The 22,551-nt window shown below is 35.1% G+C and overlaps 2 protein-coding genes across 2 annotated transcripts; one reads left to right on the top strand and one right to left on the bottom strand.

Annotated features, from left to right (window-relative positions):
• The first annotated feature begins 9,887 nt into the window (after nucleotides 1–9,887).
• Nucleotides 9,888–12,241, top strand: LOC120084755 (BSD domain-containing protein). Its single transcript, XM_039040576.2, has one exon. It carries the CDS (start codon nucleotides 10,596–10,598, stop codon nucleotides 12,021–12,023), a length of 1,428 nt encoding a protein of 475 aa, XP_038896504.1. The 5' UTR covers nucleotides 9,888–10,595; the 3' UTR covers nucleotides 12,024–12,241.
• A 647-nt stretch (nucleotides 12,242–12,888) lies between these two features.
• On the bottom strand, nucleotides 12,889–18,166 carry LOC120084754 (oxidoreductase, 2OG-Fe(II) oxygenase family protein). The gene is made up of 7 exons (XM_039040575.2): nucleotides 17,265–18,166; nucleotides 15,762–15,898; nucleotides 15,309–15,426; nucleotides 14,440–14,556; nucleotides 14,130–14,248; nucleotides 13,870–14,024; nucleotides 12,889–13,671 (listed from the first exon to the last, which is right to left on the bottom strand). The coding sequence occupies exons 1-7, from the start codon at nucleotides 17,878–17,880 to the stop codon at nucleotides 13,200–13,202; spliced, it is 1,734 nt and encodes a 577-aa protein (XP_038896503.1). The 5' UTR covers nucleotides 17,881–18,166; the 3' UTR covers nucleotides 12,889–13,199.
• Between the last annotated feature and the right edge of the window lie 4,385 nt (nucleotides 18,167–22,551).

Below are 22,551 nucleotides of genomic sequence, written 5' to 3'. Positions count from 1 at the left end.
TAATTCTATGTAAGCGTAACCACTCATTTTAGGCCCTAAAGTCTCGCTCTAATGCGCTAACCGTAGGGAAAAGCATATTAGGACAAGAGACTAAAGCAACCCTATCCATTTATGGAGATCAGATAAAGAGCTGTGTAAATACAACCATCCTTTAGGGGGACACACCCAGGGTGCCTCGAGGTGATGCACTAAAACTTTATCCAACATAATGAGAGAGACTGAAGGATATGTTGTCACACGTCCCGCTCGCACTTACTATGAACATTCTTTCCATTCACCTTGGTATTGACCTACCCAAATGTCATCCTTTAGGGGGACACTCCCAAGGTACCTCGAGGCCGAGGATAGATCTCATGGTGTGAAATTTTTAGGGAGAAACGTGTAGAGGTAAAGTGAAGTATCATATACCCTAATTACCTTCCACTGAATGTTCTACCTTGAGATTCATTAACTTAGAAAATCTGGCTACTAATTTTAACTAAGTGATTTGTTTAATTTGTTCAAAAACAACATTTGCTTTTTATTACTAAACACATTTGATTCAAGTCTTATTAAACATTTTAACAGACTTTCATCAAATTTGCATGCATGTAACAAATCTATCTAATTAACCTTTCCAGGTAGATTTTCAAGTAGGGGTGCGACTTTTCCATTGACTTAAGTACCCTAGTCTAGCTAGAACCAGCCTTAACCAAAAGGCCCATTCTAGATAAATTTTGTACATATTCAATCTTGTATTAGTCAATTTAATCCTATTAAACCGAATTAAAAGATTAAACTTAGGTTTCTAATCTTATTAGAAATGTGATCTTAGGTCTATCTCTATCAAATTTTAAAACTCTTTTAAAACATGATTAAAGCCTAAGGTTTGCATGCAACTCTTTATTATTGATTTTAATTCTAATTTCATTAATTATAACTTTTATAAAGAATGAAACAATTAAAACTATCCACATAGCTAGCTAGACATACATCAGGCATTTATAACTTTTATAGATAAACCTAAGTGTCATGCTTCATGCAATGTTTATTCATTACTAATATATAACTTTTATATATTAGTAATGAACTAAGCATAAATTCCATGCTAACATACAATCTTATATTATAACACTTATAATATAAATGATGCATGGATATGCTTTAATGCATGCATATATTATAACTCTTATATGATGCATGAGCATGTTTTAAGTAATATAATCAAGCAAACTACTATATTATAACACTTATAATATATGATTATGCATGAAAAAATGCATAACCTATGGTGGGTTTTAAAACTATATGACATCATTATGGCATATATTGTAACGATCCAGATTTGTACGCATATAGGAAATTAAATATCAAATAATAAGCATGACGAAATTTTATTTAAAGGGGTGGAAAGAAGAAAAAAAATAATAAATTAAATAAATAAATTTGAAATTGGAAATTTATTCATTATCCAAAAGATAATGAATAAGGGAGCGAGAAAGTGGGAGAGAGCGAGAGTCACACCAACGAGAAAACTGGAGAAAACGAGATTCTGAGAAGAGAGCTGCGCGATCGAAGGAAGAAATGGGAGAGCGAGAAACCCAACGAGCGATGCTAGCGAGCTTGAGGCTGGCGAGAGTAGAGAGAGTGAGATCCCTGGAGAGAGCGAGATTGAAGAAAAATTGGAGAGAGCGAGAATTGTAGCAAGGAAGTTGGAGAGAGCGAGAGTAAAGAGAGCTATTCTTAGCGAGACAGTAGGAAAGAGCGGGAGCGAGAGCGAGAAAGCTGGAGAGAGCGAGACGGAAGAGAAAATTTGAGAGCGAGAATGGAGAGAGCGGGATTTCCAGCAAGAAAGTTGGACAGAGTAAATTCCTAGCGAGAAAATGGGAGAGAGCGAGATTTTAAGAGTAGGGTGAGCGAGATTTGGACAGAAGCGCGAATTATGCATTGAATTTGGCCACGATCTTATAGATTATACATGGAAAAACCCTAAAATTGAATACAAACAAAGAATGATGACGTAAGGGCAAAAGTTAGCCAAAATTAGGTGTCTTATTGAGATGAATCCATAAACCATAAGTAATTTTAAAGAAGCCACCTGTACGATGATTTGTCACACTGAGAAGAGCTGAAAACTACTATAAATAGGACCCTTTGCCGAAGATTTAACCCATTCTCAAACAAATCTCAGTAACAAAGAATCGTGTAAAAAAGTAAGTGTGAGTGAGGAAGTTCTGTGAGATTAAAAGAGAAAAGCTCGGGTAAAGTGTTGCCCAAATTTCTTCTTTTGATTTAAAAAGGGAAAACTCTGCTGATAAAATCATAAAGAATAATAAGGAATAATTAGATCACAGTCAAGGTAAGTAGTTTATCTCACCCTCTCTTTAAATGTTCTATGGTAGTGTACCTTTATTATGTTGCATGGTTATGTTAATTGTTATATTGCATTACATGTTTAGAACACGTTTCTCTACAAGGGACCCCATGCATTATGTTTGTTCACGATTACGTTAAAATCAAGTTTTAATTAGGTGTAAGTTATGCTTCCAGTCTAATCTTACGTTTATGTTAATGGTTGATGTTGGATGCGACTCTGGCCCTACTGACTACATGACCCGCTAATCATCAGATGGGTTAGTTTCCGCTTAAGTCCTCATCTTCCTATCAGGGCGGAAAGATTTATGTTGGAAGTATAACGTTTATGCTAATGGTTGATGTTGGATGCGACTCTGGCCCTACTAACTGCATGACCCGCTAATCATCAGATGGGTTAGTTTTCGCTTAGGTCCTCATCTTCCTATCAGGGCGGAGAGATTTATGTTGGAAACATAACGTTTATGCTAATGGTTGATGTTGGATGCGACTCTGGCCCTACTGACTGCATGACCCGCTAATCATCAGATGGGTTAGTTTCACTTAGGTCCTTATCTTCCTATCAGGGCGGAGAGATTTATGTTGGAAGCATAACCGACCACCACATGTTATTATACGTTTTCGGTCCCAATCATATGTTTTCATGACATGTTGCTTGTGATTGTGCATTTGGTCACTACCCTACGTGAGAACTACTTATTGGGTATATTATATACTCATCCTATATTTTTACAGACTTTGTAGGTAAGAACACAGCGTAGAGGGCAGAGTTGGACGTCGCTCAAATGGCCAACCATCAAACTCACTATTATAGACACATGCATTTTGTACCACCACGCTAATGTTTTATGGATCCTAGTGTTTTGATAAATAAATTTCTATATAGTTTTTCTATCTAATTAATAAAATTTAGATATGTTCTTTGAAATTTCAACCAAAACTCATCTCATGATAGAAAAGTCTAAGTATGCATGTCGTAGCGGTCGGATCATAAGGTGTAAGGATCCGGGCGTTACTTATATAATAAACATACATCACATGTACATTTGATAAAAGTTTATGGACCGGGATAATATGCCTCAAAACCGGAAAGAAAAGTTAAACTATTACAAAAGAATCAAGTCAATCGGTTCGAACAGGTGAGCTGGGTCTTGAACCGCCCGCCTTGAAGCCTCATCACTTGATCGTGTAGCAAATCCTTCTGATCGTTTAGTAATGCATACCGAGTATAAACGATTGTGTAACAATGATCGTGTGGCTAAGGACTATATGATGAGCATGTAAATCCACGAGATCGTGCAGCGCGCTTCGAGTAATGCATGTCATGCGACCGTGTAGCTAATGACTATGCGATGAGCATGATAGTTTACATAATCGAGTAGCAAGCGTCGAGTATCGTATACCAAGTGGTCATGTAGCTACTGACTATGCGATGAGCATGATAGCCTACACGATCGTTTAGCGTGCATGCCTTGTGTCGAGTATCAAATACTTAGCGATCGTTTATCCTCGAGCATCTACGTGATCATGTAACCAATGCAACACGATTGAGTAAATTCTTTACACGATTGTGTAGCATTAGCTATGCGATTGTTTAGAAAATGCTACACGATCGAGTAGAACATTTCTACATGAATGCATAGCAAAATCTAAACGATCGTTTAGCTTGAGCTACACAATGCATTCATCGATTCGTCTTCTCCCTCAAAGCAAATAGCGACTCCTTGGTTTTGAAGCTTCTTCACAAACGACTCAAAAACATAACTGAATACAGACTCGATTGCAAGTTAATATGCTAAAAAACGCAGGGGCCCTTACAATAGTTTTATCATATTATATTTATATTTATATTATATTTATGACTTATAGTTTTAATATTGCATCATATACAATATATAAACCATAGTTCTTTTTCTTTGTTTTATGGTATTTAATATAAATCATATTTATATTAAATTTAATAACTATGAATCTTATTCATATAAATTATATTTGAATCACATTCAAATATAGTTTCTCCAAACATAATAATAATGTATACAATACATTATATCAATTATATCATATATAATTGAATTAATTTAATTATATCATATATAATCAAATTCCCTCTTGTTAATTTGAATATTTCAAATTAACCCAAAAACTGATTCTCAACTTGAATCAATTGAGCTACCAAAGGGACCTTATGGACCTATAGCTTGAAGCTCCAACGGTATGTGAATAACTGACTAAACTCTTTAATCACATTATCCACCATCCGTTAATTATTGGCACTCCACTAAAGACGATCAGTTACACTCTTTGCACTACAGATATATTTTTGTGTACATTGGATATAACCAATCAAGAGTACGATGACCCTTCACAAATCGCTCGTAAGTATAGTTGGGCCAAATTACCATTTTGCCCCTGTAGTTACATCTAACTTCTTAAGTACCACTGATCCCTCTAATGAACAGTAGATCATAGTTCTACTATGACTAAACCTCTCTCGGGCCAAGAGAGGGTGTGGCGCCACATTGTTCAAGACCCGAAATCAGTCTTTAAGGGAACAATTTATCTACTTATCCCTGCTTCAGGGAAGGAGTGAATTTCATCTTGTGTAGCTGAGTTCCCAGCTCCCCAATCAGACGAATCCTCAAAATAATAGGTTTGTTAAGTTGGCAATCCGGTCACTTTCACCCATGCAAATCAAAGGACCACCCTCATAAGCAGGAGTTCACAATTCATTCAGGATTAAGGTCATGTTCAAAGGATCTCATACCGAGAATTCCATGAGCGGGTTTAGATTGCTCCGATTTCACAGTGACCGAAACACAAAAGATATACATTCAATACTAATAGTTATGCATATAAACCTAATTATTGACATGCTCAGAACACAATGAATAAGAGGGAAAGGGTTCATACCAGTTGAAGACTCTTTTCGCACGTCTGAACCCTAAGCAACTGTAACCCTCCAACGAATCTACCAACAACCGGTTATATGTCGACTGCAACAACATGATCAGTACAACACGAACACTGCAGTGAGAACGACACCACCATAATTGAAACCCAGGTATCCTCAGCGTGAAAACCCAAAGAGTGGGCTTTGATGAGTTTGGTAGAGGACGGAGGACAACGCGTCGTGTAGACGATAAGCAAGTGGGAGATTAAACTGTGCTATCGTATAGCAGAACTGTTTATCGTATAAAAGAGCTACACGATTGTGTATGAAAGGTTGAATGATCATTTAGGAAAAACGTAAACGATGAGAAAACGTGAGGTAGACAATCGTTTAAACGGACGAGCTTCTATCGTATAGGCTCTCGCGATCGCTTTCACGAATTCTTTTGGGTGTGGACAAAAATATGAATGCACGATTGTGAAAAATGAAAACGATTTTCATTTTTTAATCCGTCGGTTACCATAACCTACGCAGCCCACTTCCCACGTCCGAACATGGACAAATTAGTTAATTATCAAATAATTAATCAATTAATTTAAATAATAAATATAATCATATTATATTTATATCTTATAGTTTGATATCATATATCTACAATAGTATTTTCTCCTCTACTTGATATAAATCATATTTATATCTAATTTCCTCCAAAATAATTTATCTCATACATTTAGCCAATTATATCATATATAATTAACTAATCCAATTATATCATATATAATTAACTAATCAAATTATATCATATATAATTGAACTTCCTCTTGTCAATTTGAACATTTCAAATTAACCCAAACACTGGTTTTCGACTTTATCTAAGCTATCCAGGTGACCTAATGGACTTGTGGATCGAAGCTCAAATGGTTCGTGAATAGCTGATTAAACTCTTTAGCCACGAGATCCACCATTCGTTAACTGGCAGTGATTCCATTAAATACCAACAACTGAACTTTTCTTACCACAGATATATTTCTGTGTCCACCGGATATAACTAATCATGAGTACGATGACCCTTCACAGATGCTCGTAAGTACAGCTGGACCAATTTATCGTTTTGCCCCTGTAGTTACATCTCACTCCTTAAGTATCACTGATTCTTTTAATGAACAATACAACATAGTCCAACTATGTGTGAACACCTCTCGGGCCAAGAGAAGGTGTGTGGCACCACATCGTTCAAGTCCCAGAATCAGCCCTTAAGGGAGCCATCTATCTACTTACCCCTGCCTCGGGGAAGGAATGAATTCCATCTTGTGTAGCTGAGTTCCCAGCTCCCAAATCAGACGAATCCCCAAAATGGTAGGTTTGAATCAACGAACTGGCCACTCGTACCCATACAAATCAAAGGATCGCCCTCAATGGTAGGAGTTCCCAACTCACTCAGGATTGAGGTCATGTTACCTATGGTCATCCTAGTGAAGTGAAGTCTCTGTCATGAACGGTGTTATATAACGAGACGTTAACACATCGTGGTTAGGTCTTATACAAACTCTTTGTATAGAATACCCCCGTTCACATGTCCCCAATATGAATGATCAGGATCAGACCATCTGTGACAAGTCACAACACTTGTGACCATTCCACAAAATGGGTCACGTCCGTAGCGTTACCAAGATAAGGTTTCTCTCCTTTATCCATTTACTACAGACCATTTTGATTATCACTCAAGACATGATCCACTTGTATGTCACCACATACATGCTTGAGTCACATACAGATAACCAGGGATTTTATATTTATTGGTTTGTGGTAAAGCAAATAAAACAATTAACTGAGCGAAATACAAGATGTGAAGTAAATATCATATATTAACAACATAAGTGTTCGTACATACTGTTTACAAACTACATGACATGAGACTTTAGGGAATCAACCCCAACAATGTTACTTATGGTTATCCTAGTGAAATGAAAGTCTCAATTATGAACAACGCTATATAACGAGACTAAACATTTCGAGTCCAGTCTTATACAAACTTCTTTGTATAGAATATCCCTGCTCGCATATCTAATACATGAATGATCAGGATCAGATCATTTGTAGCACTTTACAACATTTGTAACACCTATAAAGCGGGTCATACTCGTAGTGTCTAGGATAAGATATCCCTCCTTATCCATATACTACAAACCATTTAGGTTATCACTTAAAACACGATCCATTTGTATGTCTCCACATACATGTTTAAGTTACAACGATAACCATGGATCTTAGTTTATTGATTTGTGGTTAATGCAACTAAAATATCAAATATTTCATAGACTGAAGTGAATAAAATATCATATATTAGAAATCACAAAGTGTTTGTTCATACAAGTGTTTACAAACTAAAGCATGCATTAAAGCTACGAGATTTAGGGCATCAATCTCGACAATCTCTGACTTGTTCTAAAGCTAGTGGGGTGTATAAGATAACCAAATTAAAAGTACACAAAACAATAAACTAAGGTACAAACGCCCAGTACAAGATCTTCTACTTGCCCTAGTCTAGTCGTGGTCTATCCCATAGCAGGTAACCCTCAAACACTATAGCCATGAGGATCTTCGTAAACAGATCAACAATGTTGTGCTTCGAAGCTATCTTCGTGACAAACACGTCTCTTCGATGCACAATCTCTCGGATGAGATGGTATTTTCGCTTAATGTGCTTGTCGCATTTATGACTCCGAGGCTCACGAAATTTGCCACAATACCACTATTATAACAATAAAGGGTGATGGGCCTAGACATGTCTGGAACAATTTCCAGATCAATCGAAAATTTTCTGAGCCAAACGGCTTCCTTAACAGCTTCACAAGCCGCTACATACTCGGCCTCCATGGTTATAGCTATTGGGAAGGAATCGGAATGTAATAATATCGATTCATACAGATACAGAAGAAAGGTTCTCTATTGATTCAAACACTGCACTCGTGGGATAGGGATAGAGAAAGAGGAAAAAAAAAAGGAAGATTTCACATAGTACTTTTGATCGAAAAATCAATTTGATTTATTTCGTACCCTTTGCTCAATGAAAAAATGGGTCAGATTCTATAGGATCAAACCTATGGGACTTAAGGAATGATCGAAGAGAATAAAAAAAGAAAAAAAAGAGGGAAAAATAAGTAAATAAAAATGACGTAGAAGAGCCTAGATTCCAAATGAATGAAAACGTGACTGAATTGGTCCCGTCACTCTTCGGGACGGAATGGAAGAAGGAAGGAGATTCTTGAACGAGGAAAAGGATCCAATGACTTCCTTTGCTTGGTGCTTCGCCAAACTACAGCCACTCTGTTAAGAGTGAACACTGATCCTTAAGTGGATTTTCGTTAATCCTTATCAGTCCCTATGTCCCTAACTATCTATCCCATCTTATCTCTGAAATGGGAGGCTCATTAAGCCAGTGTTGTTGAGCCAACCCTTACCTATGCAAATCTAAGGGTAATCCCGAATAAATAGAAGTTCATAGTTAGCTCAAGATTAAGGTCAAGTTAACTAGGTCATCACTTTGAAATAGTCAGTCTTAAACAGTAAACAACTTTATAAAGTAAAAGTGACTTATTTCTTGGTCCAATCTTATATAAACTCTTTGCATAGGACACCTCCACTCGCATGTCTCCACATGAACAAATTAGGATTACTTTGTTTTGTAGCACTTTACGAAGATTGTAACATCTACTAAGTGGGCCGCATCTGATAGTGTCCTCATAATAAGGTACCCAACTTTATTCGTATACTATAGATCATTTTGACTATCCACTCGAACTTGATCCACTCTTATGTCTCCATATAAAGTTCAAGTACTCATGTAATGGATCTTAGTTTATTGGATTTAGTGCAATTTACATATTCAATAACAATTTCATTGAACAATACCTCAATAACATTTTTATTGCAAATAGAATATGTTTAAATTTACAAACTATGAGTTTTAGGACATACAACCCAAAAAACTCTCATTTGGACTAAAACTCTAGTGAGTTCACATATATATACAATGTTCAGTATGAGAGAATAAATACAATAAACTAGAGCATCAGATACCCAATAGATTATAAACTTAAAGAGTTGATTTGATGATAGATTGTAACCTTGAAGAATCAACAGCAACAACGGGAGAAAAAGATGAAGCAGTAGCGACAGAGGAAGAAGAAGATAAAGAAAAAGTAGTAGCAACAGTGGGAGAAGAAGATGAAGCAGCGGAAGAAAGAGAAGTAACAAAAGAAGAAGAAGTTGGCAATCGAAGAGATAGAGCGCGATAGATGGTTATCGTGTACTGTTTAATGAAGAAGAAGTCGTTGTTTTTAGAAGAAGACATAGGAACACAATTAATCATGGGTATCGGGCAATCCGATTAATCATGGACGAGTTGGATAGGTAATCCGATTTTTGTTGGGCTGGGAATTTTTTTTGGTATTTCACTACTGTGGGTTGGGCTTTTGGTCAATTTACATTGATTTTATTGTATCATTTAATTCGTTTTGAGCTGGGTTCATATTTTGTTATTCATGTAAATATTTTGGACTTTTTTGTTACATCTGAAAAGATTCCTAAAAAATTGAATAGGGATTGTGAAATTAATTAGAAATATAAAGTAGCATTTTGGTAATCATTCAAATTTTATTCTCATTACATTGAAAAGTAAGCACCATCAATGAATTTCTGATCACGATTCAATCGTAAACACAATGAAAGGTAATCTTCTAATTACGACTACACCCTAAATACCAAACGAAAAAGTAAATGAGGTTTAAGTCCAAACGTCAGGACCAAAAGTGTAATTTGTCATATAAAAAATAAGTGAAATTCAAAATTATGTAAATAAAAAAATAATTGAAAATTTTGAAAATTTAGATTTAATTATGAAAAAGTTGAATTGGTCAAAAAAGAATAATGCTAAAAGCTCTTCGTGAAAATAATTCAAAATTTAGTTCGTTTATGAAATATATGGTACAGAAGATCGTTCATGTAAAAATCTCTAATTAAAATTTACCCTAAAATTCACCCTATTATGTATAATTTGACCTAAAAGTAAAAATACCAAAAAAAGCCATAAAAATGGAAAATTTCACAAGAAAATAACTGAACTTCGAAATGGGATTGAAATTTCGAGCTTGATCGATTATGGTGTGGCCATACGTTCTTCCTGATAGAGACTTCCCACCGTCTTGACGAACACGAACACTGTTCTTCATTTCACTACACTCTTCAAATCTACGCTTCTCTCCATCTTTCCTTTCTTCCATTATCGCAATTAATTTCTCCAATTTTGATCCACTTTTGTTAATTTGGTCGTTGTTTTTCAATCCGTCAAATGAATTTCTTCAGATCGGTGTTTTCCGACGATCCCGACCCTTCAACGACGTCCGAAACTGAACCTCGTTCGCCTGAAAAATCCTTGTTGAAAGAAGGAGAAGAATCATCGGATCCGAAACGAAGCCCTGTTGACGATTCCTCAGTGGATGCCGGAGCTTGGAGTTTCGGTGGGCTGATCAAGACTTTAAGCGCTAAATCGGAATCGGTCATCGAGACTTACCGGCGCGATCTCCAGGAATTTGGTTCGGGTTTGAAGAAGGAAATTGAAGTCGCTCAGGGATCGCTGGAGACGGTAGGGCACGCTTTTGATGAATTTGGTAGCTCCGTTTTGAAAGGTACGGCTCAGATTATCGCGCAAGGTAAGGATGCGATCCTTGCTATAGATCAGGAATCTGATTCTGATAGTAGTAGTAATCAAAATTTGAGTAACCAAAGAAGCTCAAATTCTAAGCCTTATAGTAGGTTTGATGCTCAGGTTCGTTCGCTTCAAGGCGATACGGCCACTTACTGTGAAGAACCTGAAGATGTAGGTGATTATGAGAAATGGAAATCACAATTTGTGCTGAATGATAAGAGTGAGGAAATTGAAAACTTGATTGAAGAAAATGGAACAATTGATAATGTACACAAAAAGGTTGTTCCTAATGTTGTTGATAATGAAACTTTCTGGTTTAGGTATTTTTATAAAGTTCATAAGCTTAAGCAAGCTGAGAATGTTAGGGCAAATCTTGTGAAGAGAGCTATTGCAAGAGAAGAAGAGGAGGATTTGAGTTGGGATGTTGATGATGATGATGATGAAGAAGAAGAAAAAGAAGAAGGATACAATGAGATCAATGTTGGGTCGAAAGGGGATGCGGTGAAAAGCGATGTAAGTAATGAAGTTCGGGGTAAGGCCATGAAGAGTGAGGAAGTGAATGTTGAGCATGCTGCTGATGCGGCATTGAAGGATGATTTACCGGAGAAGGAGGAAGTGGGTGGGAAAGAATCTGCTGAAGTTGTGAAGAAGGAGGTTGATCCTGTCAAGGAATTGAATGGAGGAAGCTCTGTTGGTGATGATGAGAAGAGGGAGAAGAGTTCTTCTGTTGAGGAATTAGATGGAAACAACAAAGGGTCTAATCAGAAAGTCCAATTGGAAGGTGGCTCTGGGATGAATAACAAAGATCAAGGATTGAAATTGGTGGCACCGGAGGCCAAGTCTGATCATGGTGAATCTTCTAAAGACAGTGATGTCTCGATTGTTTCGACACAGCCTTCGATGCCCGAGGATGAAGATCTCGGGTGGGATGAGATTGAGGATTTGAGCATCATCGAGGAAAAAAAACCAGTAGTAACTCAAGGTGGGATAGTGAATCAAGAGGAAATGCGAAAGCGACTGAGTACTGCTGAAGATGATGAAGATTTGGACTGGGGTACGGATACAGAATGACAAAACTCCTAAAGCTTTGATAGATCTAAATCCATGGAAGGTTATATTATTTTATTTCCTATGTTGTCCTCCATTTTTTTTTTCGAAGTGTTATTATTCCTTATCTGTTAAATGCAATGTGCCGTGATTGTATAATCTTCAACTGTCATTGAAGGAATCATGTTCAAATTTGTACTTGATTTCCTAATCATAAAATTAGGTGAATTCCTTTCCTTCAACTTTTGAGTTCTCTTCTCCACATTGATTTTTATTGTATATGATAGTACTTATGGTTTTTCCACTTCAATATGCACAACCTTACTTTATTGAGAGGCCTTGAGGCAAACACTTAAGAATCACTCAAAAGAGAAGCCTAACCTTTCGGAATTCGGATCGTTTCTCAGGTGCTATATTTTCCTTTAAACCTTTTTGTTTGAGGTTTCTTCATACAGTCACTCTCATCAAGTACTAATGATGTGTAAGATGGATGAAGGCAATAATAGCTTGTAAGAAACAAAAGAAGGTTTCAAATAGCTTGTAAGGCCAAAGAGATTCTTCATATAGTCACTCCCATCAAGAACTAATGACGTGTAAGATGGATGAAGAAACTATTAGCTTTTAAGGTCAAAGAGGATATTAGCTCAACTGGCATTTGTGTATATGTTAGCAAACACGAAGTCGGTGGTCGAATCTCCCTAATCCAGCCTATTTGAACTCAAAAAAAATAGGAAGAAACAAAAGAAAATAGAATTTGAATGTTGGAACTCCAAGTTTACAAATTAGATTTCAAATTTGTTTCTTAGCGATCATTTTACTGAATGCAAATTTTGCTTCCTCCAAACTAATTTGTTTAGTGGAAAACAGGAAGCAGAAAAATCCATGCAACTCCAGTAGAAAATAGTTCAAGTTTAATTCTAGAAGGAAAAGGAAAGATTTAAATACAATTAGTAAATACAAAATTCGAACCTAAATCCTCTAGTTCACTCTTCAAACTTGAACCTCAACTTCATCTAAAAAGAGAAGGAGAAAAAAAAAACCCTTAAGAACACGGCATCCGAATAAATAAGCGGTTTTGTGGTGTTGGGGGAAGGGGGTTGAATGGGAAAAAACTCACTCAGATCATCACTAAAAGAACAAGAACACTACTTAGTCGAGTCGTGTTGCTTCGACTTCAGAACTGCCACTCTGATTTCAGACTCAAACACTTATGCCTGGCTCGTGAGATGAGTCTGGCAGATGAGTTTCAACAGCAGGAGGTAATGCAAGGAACCGTCCTTTTCGTGCACGGGGAGGAAGATGTTTTGCTGGTTTTCTTGTATTAACAGCCCATGGTAAGAACACTCCAGTGCCATCACGTTGTGATCTTCCAGGGCTCATTACCATAGGGCGGACAGGAGCTAACATGACCACCGGTGCGCGAAGGATCCCCCATTTCGGCATTACCTCCATTGCTTCATAGCCGTAGGTGGCTCCATTAGGCAAGGCACATGCACCTGCAACTCCCGGTTGCCATAGAGTCATGGCGTTCGACATCTGAGGGGTTGGTGATTGGCATTGATCGTAGTCTGGCCGAACTCTGAAGAACGTAATGGTGACCCTTTTGTTAGGAGATGCACACATGACATGGCGTGCAACATCTGCACTATTGCCCCTCATGACCAAAAGAGACCTGCAATATTTCAGTCCTTGTCATAATCATAAATACAGAAACTCAAACAAGGCTGCAAGTACAACATTGTGAAGACATGTATATCAGTTTTGAATTGTCACGATTCGAGTACGAGAAACCATAACAAAAGGTTGCAACGAAATGAGGACACTATGAATAACAAATCAAGAAAAAGATAACAGAGTTTAAAGGGTATACCCTTCCTTCAAGGACAGCATTAGTGGCCCCTTGTAATTGCCTTCATTATCACTGACAATAGAACGCCCAAAAGCCATGGTTGATTCAGAAAGAAAGAGAGTGGAAATGGGTTGTTCCAAGTGTGGAGGTTTCTGGAATGGCTGTGAGTACTCACCCTACAGTTTAATTACTTTTCAAATTCAGTCATCATCAAAGAAATCAAATTTTTGGGTTCAAACCAAAATATTAAGTTGAACATAGGTTGTTTAGAAATAGAATACCTCTTCAAAGAAATTGAAAAGACATCCATTTGGTCTTTTGTACTCTGGAATCAGTTGCCACTGAATGAGATGATCTATGACCGTCACAAGAATAGGTGGAATTGGCTCTATGTTTTTGCCTGTAAGCATGGAGAATATCGTTACTTACATATCTTCACTTTTCCTTTCTGAACTTTCACAATAGATGTTACTAATGTTTTAACTTATTATATTATGTTCAGGTCAACAATGTTGTAGTTTATTTCATAAGAAATAGCGTACAACAGTTGCCACGACCTCAAAAATGGGATGAGTTGTGTTTATGTCATACTTGTTTGGCTGTTATTGGCCGAATCATTTCTTATCTGTCTAAAAATGGGCACGCCAAACTGGATTATCTCTCGCCGGCTGCCTTTCACCTGCGTATTGAATAAAACAAATGTCTCTCCTGCCAACGTCAAGAAGATTCAATTCAGATTCTGAACCAATACAAAACATCTTATAATTTTGGCTCTGTTAACAAACCCACACGTTGTTTCAAGGACCCACGCATGGTTAAAAAAATAATATAGCAATTTGATTGATACAATAAGTTGAAGAACCTATGGAGAAATGCCTTCAAACTAATCATCTCATACAGTTCCCTTAATATAATAGAACCAGAGATGAAAGTTCGATTAATATTTCTACCAGTATTTTGATCAATGAAAGGCTTTAACAATTGAAATTCATAATAAAGACAGAACAACTTATTTGAGAAAAATAAAATACTTGTATATATTTACTTTATTTTTTTATATATAAAATTCTTCATTCCCATGATTTGTTCTATTAACGTCTTCGTCAAATTGGGACTTCAAAATATATATAAATATATATATATATATATATGTAATATTAATGACGTGTAATGTTGTCGACATCGTCATTTTATTGAGAAAAACAAACACATGGTAGGACAAAATGGGTACAGAGTAAATGAAGGGTATTGTTCATATCATAATAGTTTTCAATAAATGTGATTGAAATGGTAAATGTTAAAAGTTATTATATAGACACATCTAAAACGTGTTTTCACATAATTTATATTTTAAGAAACAAACAGGGCATAAATAACTGTTAAAAGACACAAAATCAATAATAAAAAAGAGAATCAAATAATAAAAAGAGAATCAAATAATGACAATGAAAAAGACTAACCAGAAAGCTCCCCATTGTTTCCAGCAGAGCGAAGGTCATCAACAAAATCATTCAGCCTGGCCAATTCAGACTGGGTGAAAACATCTTCATAACATTTCAATCCTTTCACAACATTCACCTGCCACCAAGTGCCATCAAATGAATGAAACAATCAGTACCAAACTTCGAGAAAAATTGGAAAAACTACATTACCACACACATATATAAATTAATTTGATTGAGCCCATACAGTTCTATTTTTACTACGAGATATGGAGATTTGAAAATTTTGACTCTAAAGGAAGAAACACACATATCAGTTACTGTTAAACTCCAACTCTACACTATTCTCCAAGGTTTATTGAATGACGGGACGTTTCTAGTACAACAGAAAAAACTGCAAATTTTACAGAAAGGGAATTGAATTACGGGGGGGCCATTAAATAAAATTTCAATGGAAAAGAAAGAACTCGCCATGTGGCCTTTTACTGGCTCCTTAGCGGAAAAACCTTTTGTCAACTTCATCTGCCCTGGACGTGCTTCACACTCTTCATGGTTAGAACATATCTCAACTTCTGCATAATTGGCCTGCACTCCTCCTTCTTGAGATCCTGCCCCAATTTTATTATTACTTTTGTAAATTCCCATAAAAAAGACAGAAACATTTACATCTCAGCCTCAATAAATTACTTAACAAATAACTAAACAAATGCATTTAATGAGTTGTGCAATTTAAAATAATGGTCAGAAATGGATCCAGATGGTGTTTTTAATTTTCATGCGCCTCTTTTTAGTCAACTCTTTGTCCGTGACAATTTTTATGCTCTAGCGGTCATCACATAGTCATAGGCTACCCACCACCGACTTTTTGTTTTTTTTCAAGTACAATTGGAAACGGAGAGATTCAAATCTAGTGGTTAATTATATACTCTTATATCAATTAAGCTATGTTCGGTTTGGCGACTATCCACCTCCTTAATCGATATAAAACTTATATTATTGGTAACGAATTTAGAAGTTCAATTTCTCAACAATATAAAATATAGATATCTGGGTTATCATTCTCGAAAGAAAGAGTATAGGACAATTAGGAATGAGCATATGTAAGACCATGCTCTCAGATAAAATTACTTTTAAATTTGTCGTCAAAAGGAATTTTTTACAAAAAAAAAAATGAAATTTGTCAAAAAAGTGGCCCTTCAACCTACCCCCAAAATATATAATAATATTGGGAAGGGGTCTTTTTAGTTTTGGATAGAATGGAGGGCTGAGATTGAAAGGTGGGTATTGATTCTGATGAAACAAAGCTTCCATCTCGAGGCATTGCGTATCTGACAGTATTCGTCATTCCGAAACTAACCGTAGAATCTCGTAACAGCTTAACTTTTTCTTCTTCACCTCGAAATTCTCAAACCCCCACTTAAACCTCGGGGAGATATTCAACTTGCAGCCAATTTTTGATAGGAGTTAAGAATTTTTTATTTGAAAAGAATTTTGGCGTAAAGATGAAGCGATAGGATGAAAAAACGTAATGATTTTGAATTTTTGAGTACTGTTTTGTTTTTGGATGAATTGGAAGGTAATTGTAAAAGTAAGAAAGAAATGAAATCCGTAGCTGAACAAATTTGACGAAACAGAGTTTGTGTAAGACTAAAATCACGGATCTGACTCTTGAATCCTTTGAATGTGGAAAAGAATTCTTAGCTTTTGTGGTTGATTTTCTCCAACAGTAGAGAAATGCACTTTTGAGTTTTGACAAATTTTCTCGATTCAGAATTTTGATTTCACTGTTCATCAGACACAGACAGACGGAATTTTGAGAAATTTTCAGAGGATCGATCAAAAGCTTTTTGGATCGTGAACTGTTGAGATTGTGTTCAAGTTTCGAGATCAACAAAAATCGACAGAATTGAAAAAAAAAATGGATTATAGATTTTGGTTGATTGATTGAGAGAACGCAACTAAAATTATACTTACCTGAATCAGTTATCTCGCTTCCGATGGAATCTTCTTCTTCAATGGGAGGCAAAACCTCATTTCTTCCGCCATCAGTTTCGTTAATCTCAATCGACATATCTTCGATCTTCAATTTTCCATTATTTGTTTCCTCTTCAACATATTCCTTCTCATCCTCTTCAACATATTCCTTCTCATCCTCTTCACTCATCTTCTTCACCTCCATTTCAATCTCGCCGCCGTCGCCCTCAGCCACCGCCACAGCCTCCACCTCGTCTCCTTTCACCTCCTCCTCCTCCTGAATCTTGTTATTCTTCTTCTTCGCCGTCGTCACTTTCCGAAGCTCCACCGCGACATCAGCAATCGGATGATACTTCTGCATTTGCAACACCGGGATCCAATTCAACCGCCGTCTATGAATCGCACCAAACACTGCTTCATACTCCGATCCTCCACTCTCACTCACCTGCGCCAGATGCCCACACAACGCATCAATTATCGCGTTCGCCGCCGCGAACTCCCCTCTGAACCATCCCAACACCGCGTCCTTCGCTAATGTGTCCGTCACCGTCATCGCCGCCGCCGCCGGCATCACCACCGGCCGCGCTCGATCAGTCGCCCCCGCCGCCATCGGCATCCACTAATTCCAATACCAAAACCAAAAAACAAAAAATCTCCCCTCGCACTCTATAGAAAAAATCTCCCTTCTCTACTTTCTGATTCCAAATTCACCAAAATTTCGGAACTGAATTGTTATTACTCCTTAATTCAACTGAGCCTCAAATCAACACAATTATATATATATATACACAAATCAAATGTATATATATATTTATACAAATTTATATATATATGAAAATTTTATATAAATGTCAAAATGTAAAAGGAGAAAACGTTTGGTTCTTTGTAATTGGCAGAGAAATGAGGGAAGAAGCGTTGTAGGGGTATTTATATATAAGAATTATATGACGTGGCATATTTTGAGCGATAGTGACGTGGCAGGGCCTTTTTTTATTTAATTATTTAATAGTTATAGAGTTAATTAACTTGAATAAACTAGAAATTAAATAAAGTGATTTTTATTTTTTTTGTATGTTGTACTTTTGTTTTTATAATTAATATGTGCCGCTGAAAATGTAAGGAATTATAATCATGCTGTTCCATTTCCAATCATGGTGATGTATCTCAGTAATACCAAAAATTAGATTTTCTTAATTTAGACAATCACACTTTTTTTATAAAAAAAAAAATCATATAATTATGTTGGTTTTGCCTTTTTAATTTTGCTCAAATGTTGGAGTTACCTTTTCTTGAAGGTTAAAAGTACAAATTTTGTTGTTTTAAACTTTGATTTTTTTTCCCCTTTCCTTTAGATGTGTTATATTAAATAATGTTAATTACAAGTGATGATTTGACATAATATAAAAAAAATAATTAGATATTAATATAGTAGCATGTGATTCGAAAAGTTGTATAATAACATTTTAAATCAATTCTTTATTTAGCTTACAATCTTTTATTTTTTTAAAAATTAAATATGTTAATTATATTACATCTATTTTAGGTTAAAATAGAAATTTTGTTGGGAGGAAGTTAGAATTTAGTTACTATAATTTTAAAAACTAGAATTTAATTCATATGGTTGTTTAAAACCTCATAAATAGGAAAAGGTGATTCGAATTAGAGATCTCTTAATCGTTAATGCATATATTATATTAATTTAGATGTGATCGTTTTAACTAGATCTCTTAATCGTTAATGCATATATTATATTAATTTAGATGTGATCGTTTTAACTTATATGCATGGAGATTAAAAGATTTATTAGATATACAAAAATGTGAGAGAATGTATAGTATCGTAGTGCAACTACTCTCATTCATAATTGACACATTATAAATTGATATATAAGTATATTTTTAATTGAATGCTACTATCATGATAAATAATAAGGGACAATTGCAAAAAGGGCAAAACAAGTTACACTGATTTGGCACATAGCCTATTTGTTGTTTGCAAGAATGGCAAAAACGGAGCCTAGCCCATATATAAGAGATGAAAAATGTCACAAATACTCTTACTAATATACATTTGATACACTATTGATATGCACTTGATACACTTGATTGATATGCTTGATATACTCAATAATGATGCATTTGACTGATACACTTGATATACTTGGCAATCATGCACTTGCTTATACTATTGATAAACTTGATACACTTATATTTGATAATGATGCACTTGACTAATAAACTGTTGATAAATTAGTTGATCATTTACTCATTTATACTGCTGATAAATTTGATACACTTGACTGATATATTTGATACTGATACATTTGAGTGATCAACTTGACAATTATGCAACTTTTATAACGCGGATACACTTGACTAATATAGTGCTGATACACTTAATTGATATACCGTTGATAAACTTGATAATGATGCACCTGATTGAGTCAATATATTCTATAATGATACATTTGACTGAGTTGGTATACTCTACAATGATACACTTAGATTTATAAAAATAAATAATAATAATAATAATAAAAGTAGAAAAAACCAGCACTTCTTCTTCGCACGCAACAGACCCCTCCCCTCAACATCTCTCCCTCATCAATAAGCACTGCTTCACATCATCTGCCACCAGTCTTCGCTCCACCTCTGTTGACCACCGCATGTCCGGTCACTAGTCACTAATCGTCGCATGTCCGGTCACTGATTGTCAGTTGCCACTTTTTTCTCTCTCTTTCTTTTCCCCAATATCTCTCTTTCACCAACTCCGCACCATCTGTCGTCAACCACCACTCCACCTCCTCGCCGCTTACCTTCATCAACCGTCGCACGTCTGGTCATCAGTCGCCACTTTTCTCTCTTTCTATCTTTCTTTCTATCTCTATCAATTGACTGTTTAGGGCAAATATGGAATAAAAAATAATTAGAAATCTAGATTTGAAATTTTTATCATATTTGCGAAATATCAAATATGAGCAATACATCTAAAAAATAAAACATTCAAATTGCCACCTATTACAATTTTTTTAAAGGTAGTATGAATTTTTTTTTCACAATAATCGAACTTTCGATTGGAGTTAAAAATTTTAAATAATTTACGATGAAACAAATCATGACAATAACTTAAATGATTGTCCCTACAAAGTTTAATGAAAGCTTAGTGTTTAAACACTTAGAAATAAAAGTTTTAGAAATAAAAATCTTGCTATATATTAAACTTAAATTAATTGATTATAAATTAAAAGTGTAATTTGTTGATAACATATATGATATAATGTAATGGATAGATGTGTAGACTAAAGATTCAAGGCTTGAAAACTACTCACTAATGAAGAAAGTAATCTAACTGATGGAATCTGATAAGTGAGATTTCGAGCATAATTTAAGAGGTATGAAATTTGGACCTAATTGACTATATAATGAAAACAAAAAAAAAAAGATTGTTCATTAATGCTAATGATAGTGTTTATGTGGATCCTAATTGACAAAAATTTCTTTAGTGCTAAAGTTTTCTATAGTGTCTATATTTATTGTATGTGTATATGAAATATAAAATAAAAGTTATTTTTGCGATAAAATGATTTTTCTTCGTCAAAGTGAACATAACTCAATTGACACTTAGTATGTGTTACCGACTAAGAGTTATGTAGTTCGAATTTTCACTCCTATGTCTAGGGGTGTTCATTGAAACCGCAAAAAAAACAAATCGTTTGCAAAACCTAATCGAATATTCATCAAAATCGAATGATGCGGTTCAATTTGATTTAGCGTAATTTTAAAACCAAATTATTCGATTCGGTTTGGTTTTAAAACCAAAAATCGAATTAAAACCGAACATGACTCTGACCCCCCCCCCCTATCTTTGGTCCTCTCATCTCTCTCGCTCCGTTGCCCCTTAGCTCTCCCTCACTACCTCTCATCTCTCTCGCTCCGTTGCCCCTTAGCTCTCCCTCACTACCTCTCATCTCTCTCACTCACTACCTCTCGTCTGCACCGAGCCTCTACATCAACTTTATCTCTTCCATTCAGTCGGCAGTCGTCATGAGATCTCAAATCTCACTCCTACTTCATATCACTCGATACTTTGACCTCAGCCCACTTCTCAGATCTCAGATTCTTAAATCTTGAGGTATATTCTCATGAATTATAAAAATAGAAATTAAAAAAATATAAAAATAAAATTGAAAACAGAACCAAAAATATGTTCAGTTCGACTTGATCCCCAAATCGAATCAAACTAAACCATGAACACCTTTACCTATATCCCTATTATTAAAAAAAAGTTTCATATTTTATATTTTTATGAAATATTATAAAAATTACCCCTAAAGTGTGGTGGTATTTGCAATTATACCCTCAATCTTTCAATTGTAAATATTGGACCCTAAACTTATATAAGTGTTGAAATTTGACTCTCAAACTTTCATCATTGTAAAAGTTGTAATAACTATATAAGTTTGAGGGCTTAATTTTCACATTTGGGACTTCAATTTCTATAATTATTGTAAATTCAAGGGTCCAATTTTAACAATTATAGAAGTTTGAGTACCCAATTTTACTATGAGAAATTTAAAGGTGTAACTGCAACTATCAAATTTTGCAATTTGCTCTTTTCTTAATTATTATTGTTGTTATTATTATTTTGTCAATTCCCTTTTTCTCTTGTAAGAGGGAGAGACACATTGCAATGTTTTATATTATATTATATATAGAGATATTTGTGTTTATGAGGAAAATTGTGAACGATGGTGACATGGCATCCACCTTTAATTAATTAATCAAATTAAACATAGATTATGTACGTTTTTCAAAATTTACTTTTGAATATCAATAAGTACAAAAGAAAATTATTAATTGGACAATTAAAGAAATGAAGTTCATAGAATTCAAGTTTGATTTGAGAGCTTAAAATTTATATAGTTTATTGTGCAACTTGAAACATGAGTTAAGAGATTAATAAATTTATGGTATGAAATAAACAAACACATATTAATATTAACTATATGTTTGACTTGAATCTTATATGTATAAGTGAAAGTCGATTTGTTCATCTTTTTAAATTGATTGATAGAAAATGATCAATTTTATAACAAAATTCGACATTATGTAGATGTTATTTTTTGCAAAACAAAATTTCGATGCGATTCTTTTCTTGATTTCTTTCTCACCAATAGGAAGCAAAATAATGTTTCACATGTATTTGCATATAAAATATTGTTGACTTTTTATGATTCGTCGCAATAAAATCTGACGTTTTATAAATTTGTTGCATTGCGATATTTCTT

The sequence above is a fragment of the Benincasa hispida genome, chromosome 9, assembly GCF_027475165.1.
Source record: "Benincasa hispida cultivar pf3 chromosome 9, pf3_genome.v1.1, whole genome shotgun sequence".
In the NCBI taxonomy this organism is placed as follows: domain Eukaryota; kingdom Viridiplantae; phylum Streptophyta; class Magnoliopsida; order Cucurbitales; family Cucurbitaceae; genus Benincasa; species Benincasa hispida.
This window is presented reverse-complemented; position numbering and strand designations above follow the sequence as displayed.

Excerpts from the sequence above, each read along its gene's own strand:
- LOC120084755 (XM_039040576.2), top strand. The coding sequence starts at position 10,596 with ATGAATTTCTTCAGATCGGTGTTTTCCGACGATCCCGACCCTTCAACG.
- LOC120084754 (XM_039040575.2), bottom strand. The coding sequence starts at position 17,880 with ATGCCGATGGCGGCGGGGGCGACTGATCGAGCGCGGCCGGTGGTGATG. Across the intron at positions 15,427-15,761 it reads AGCCAGTAAAAGGCCACATG|GTGAATGTTGTGAAAGGATT; the intron begins GCGAGTTCTTTC and ends ACTTGGTGGCAG. Across the intron at positions 14,557-15,308 it reads AAACAATGGGGAGCTTTCTG|GAGAGACATTTGTTTTATTC; the intron begins GTTAGTCTTTTT and ends TGACGTTGGCAG.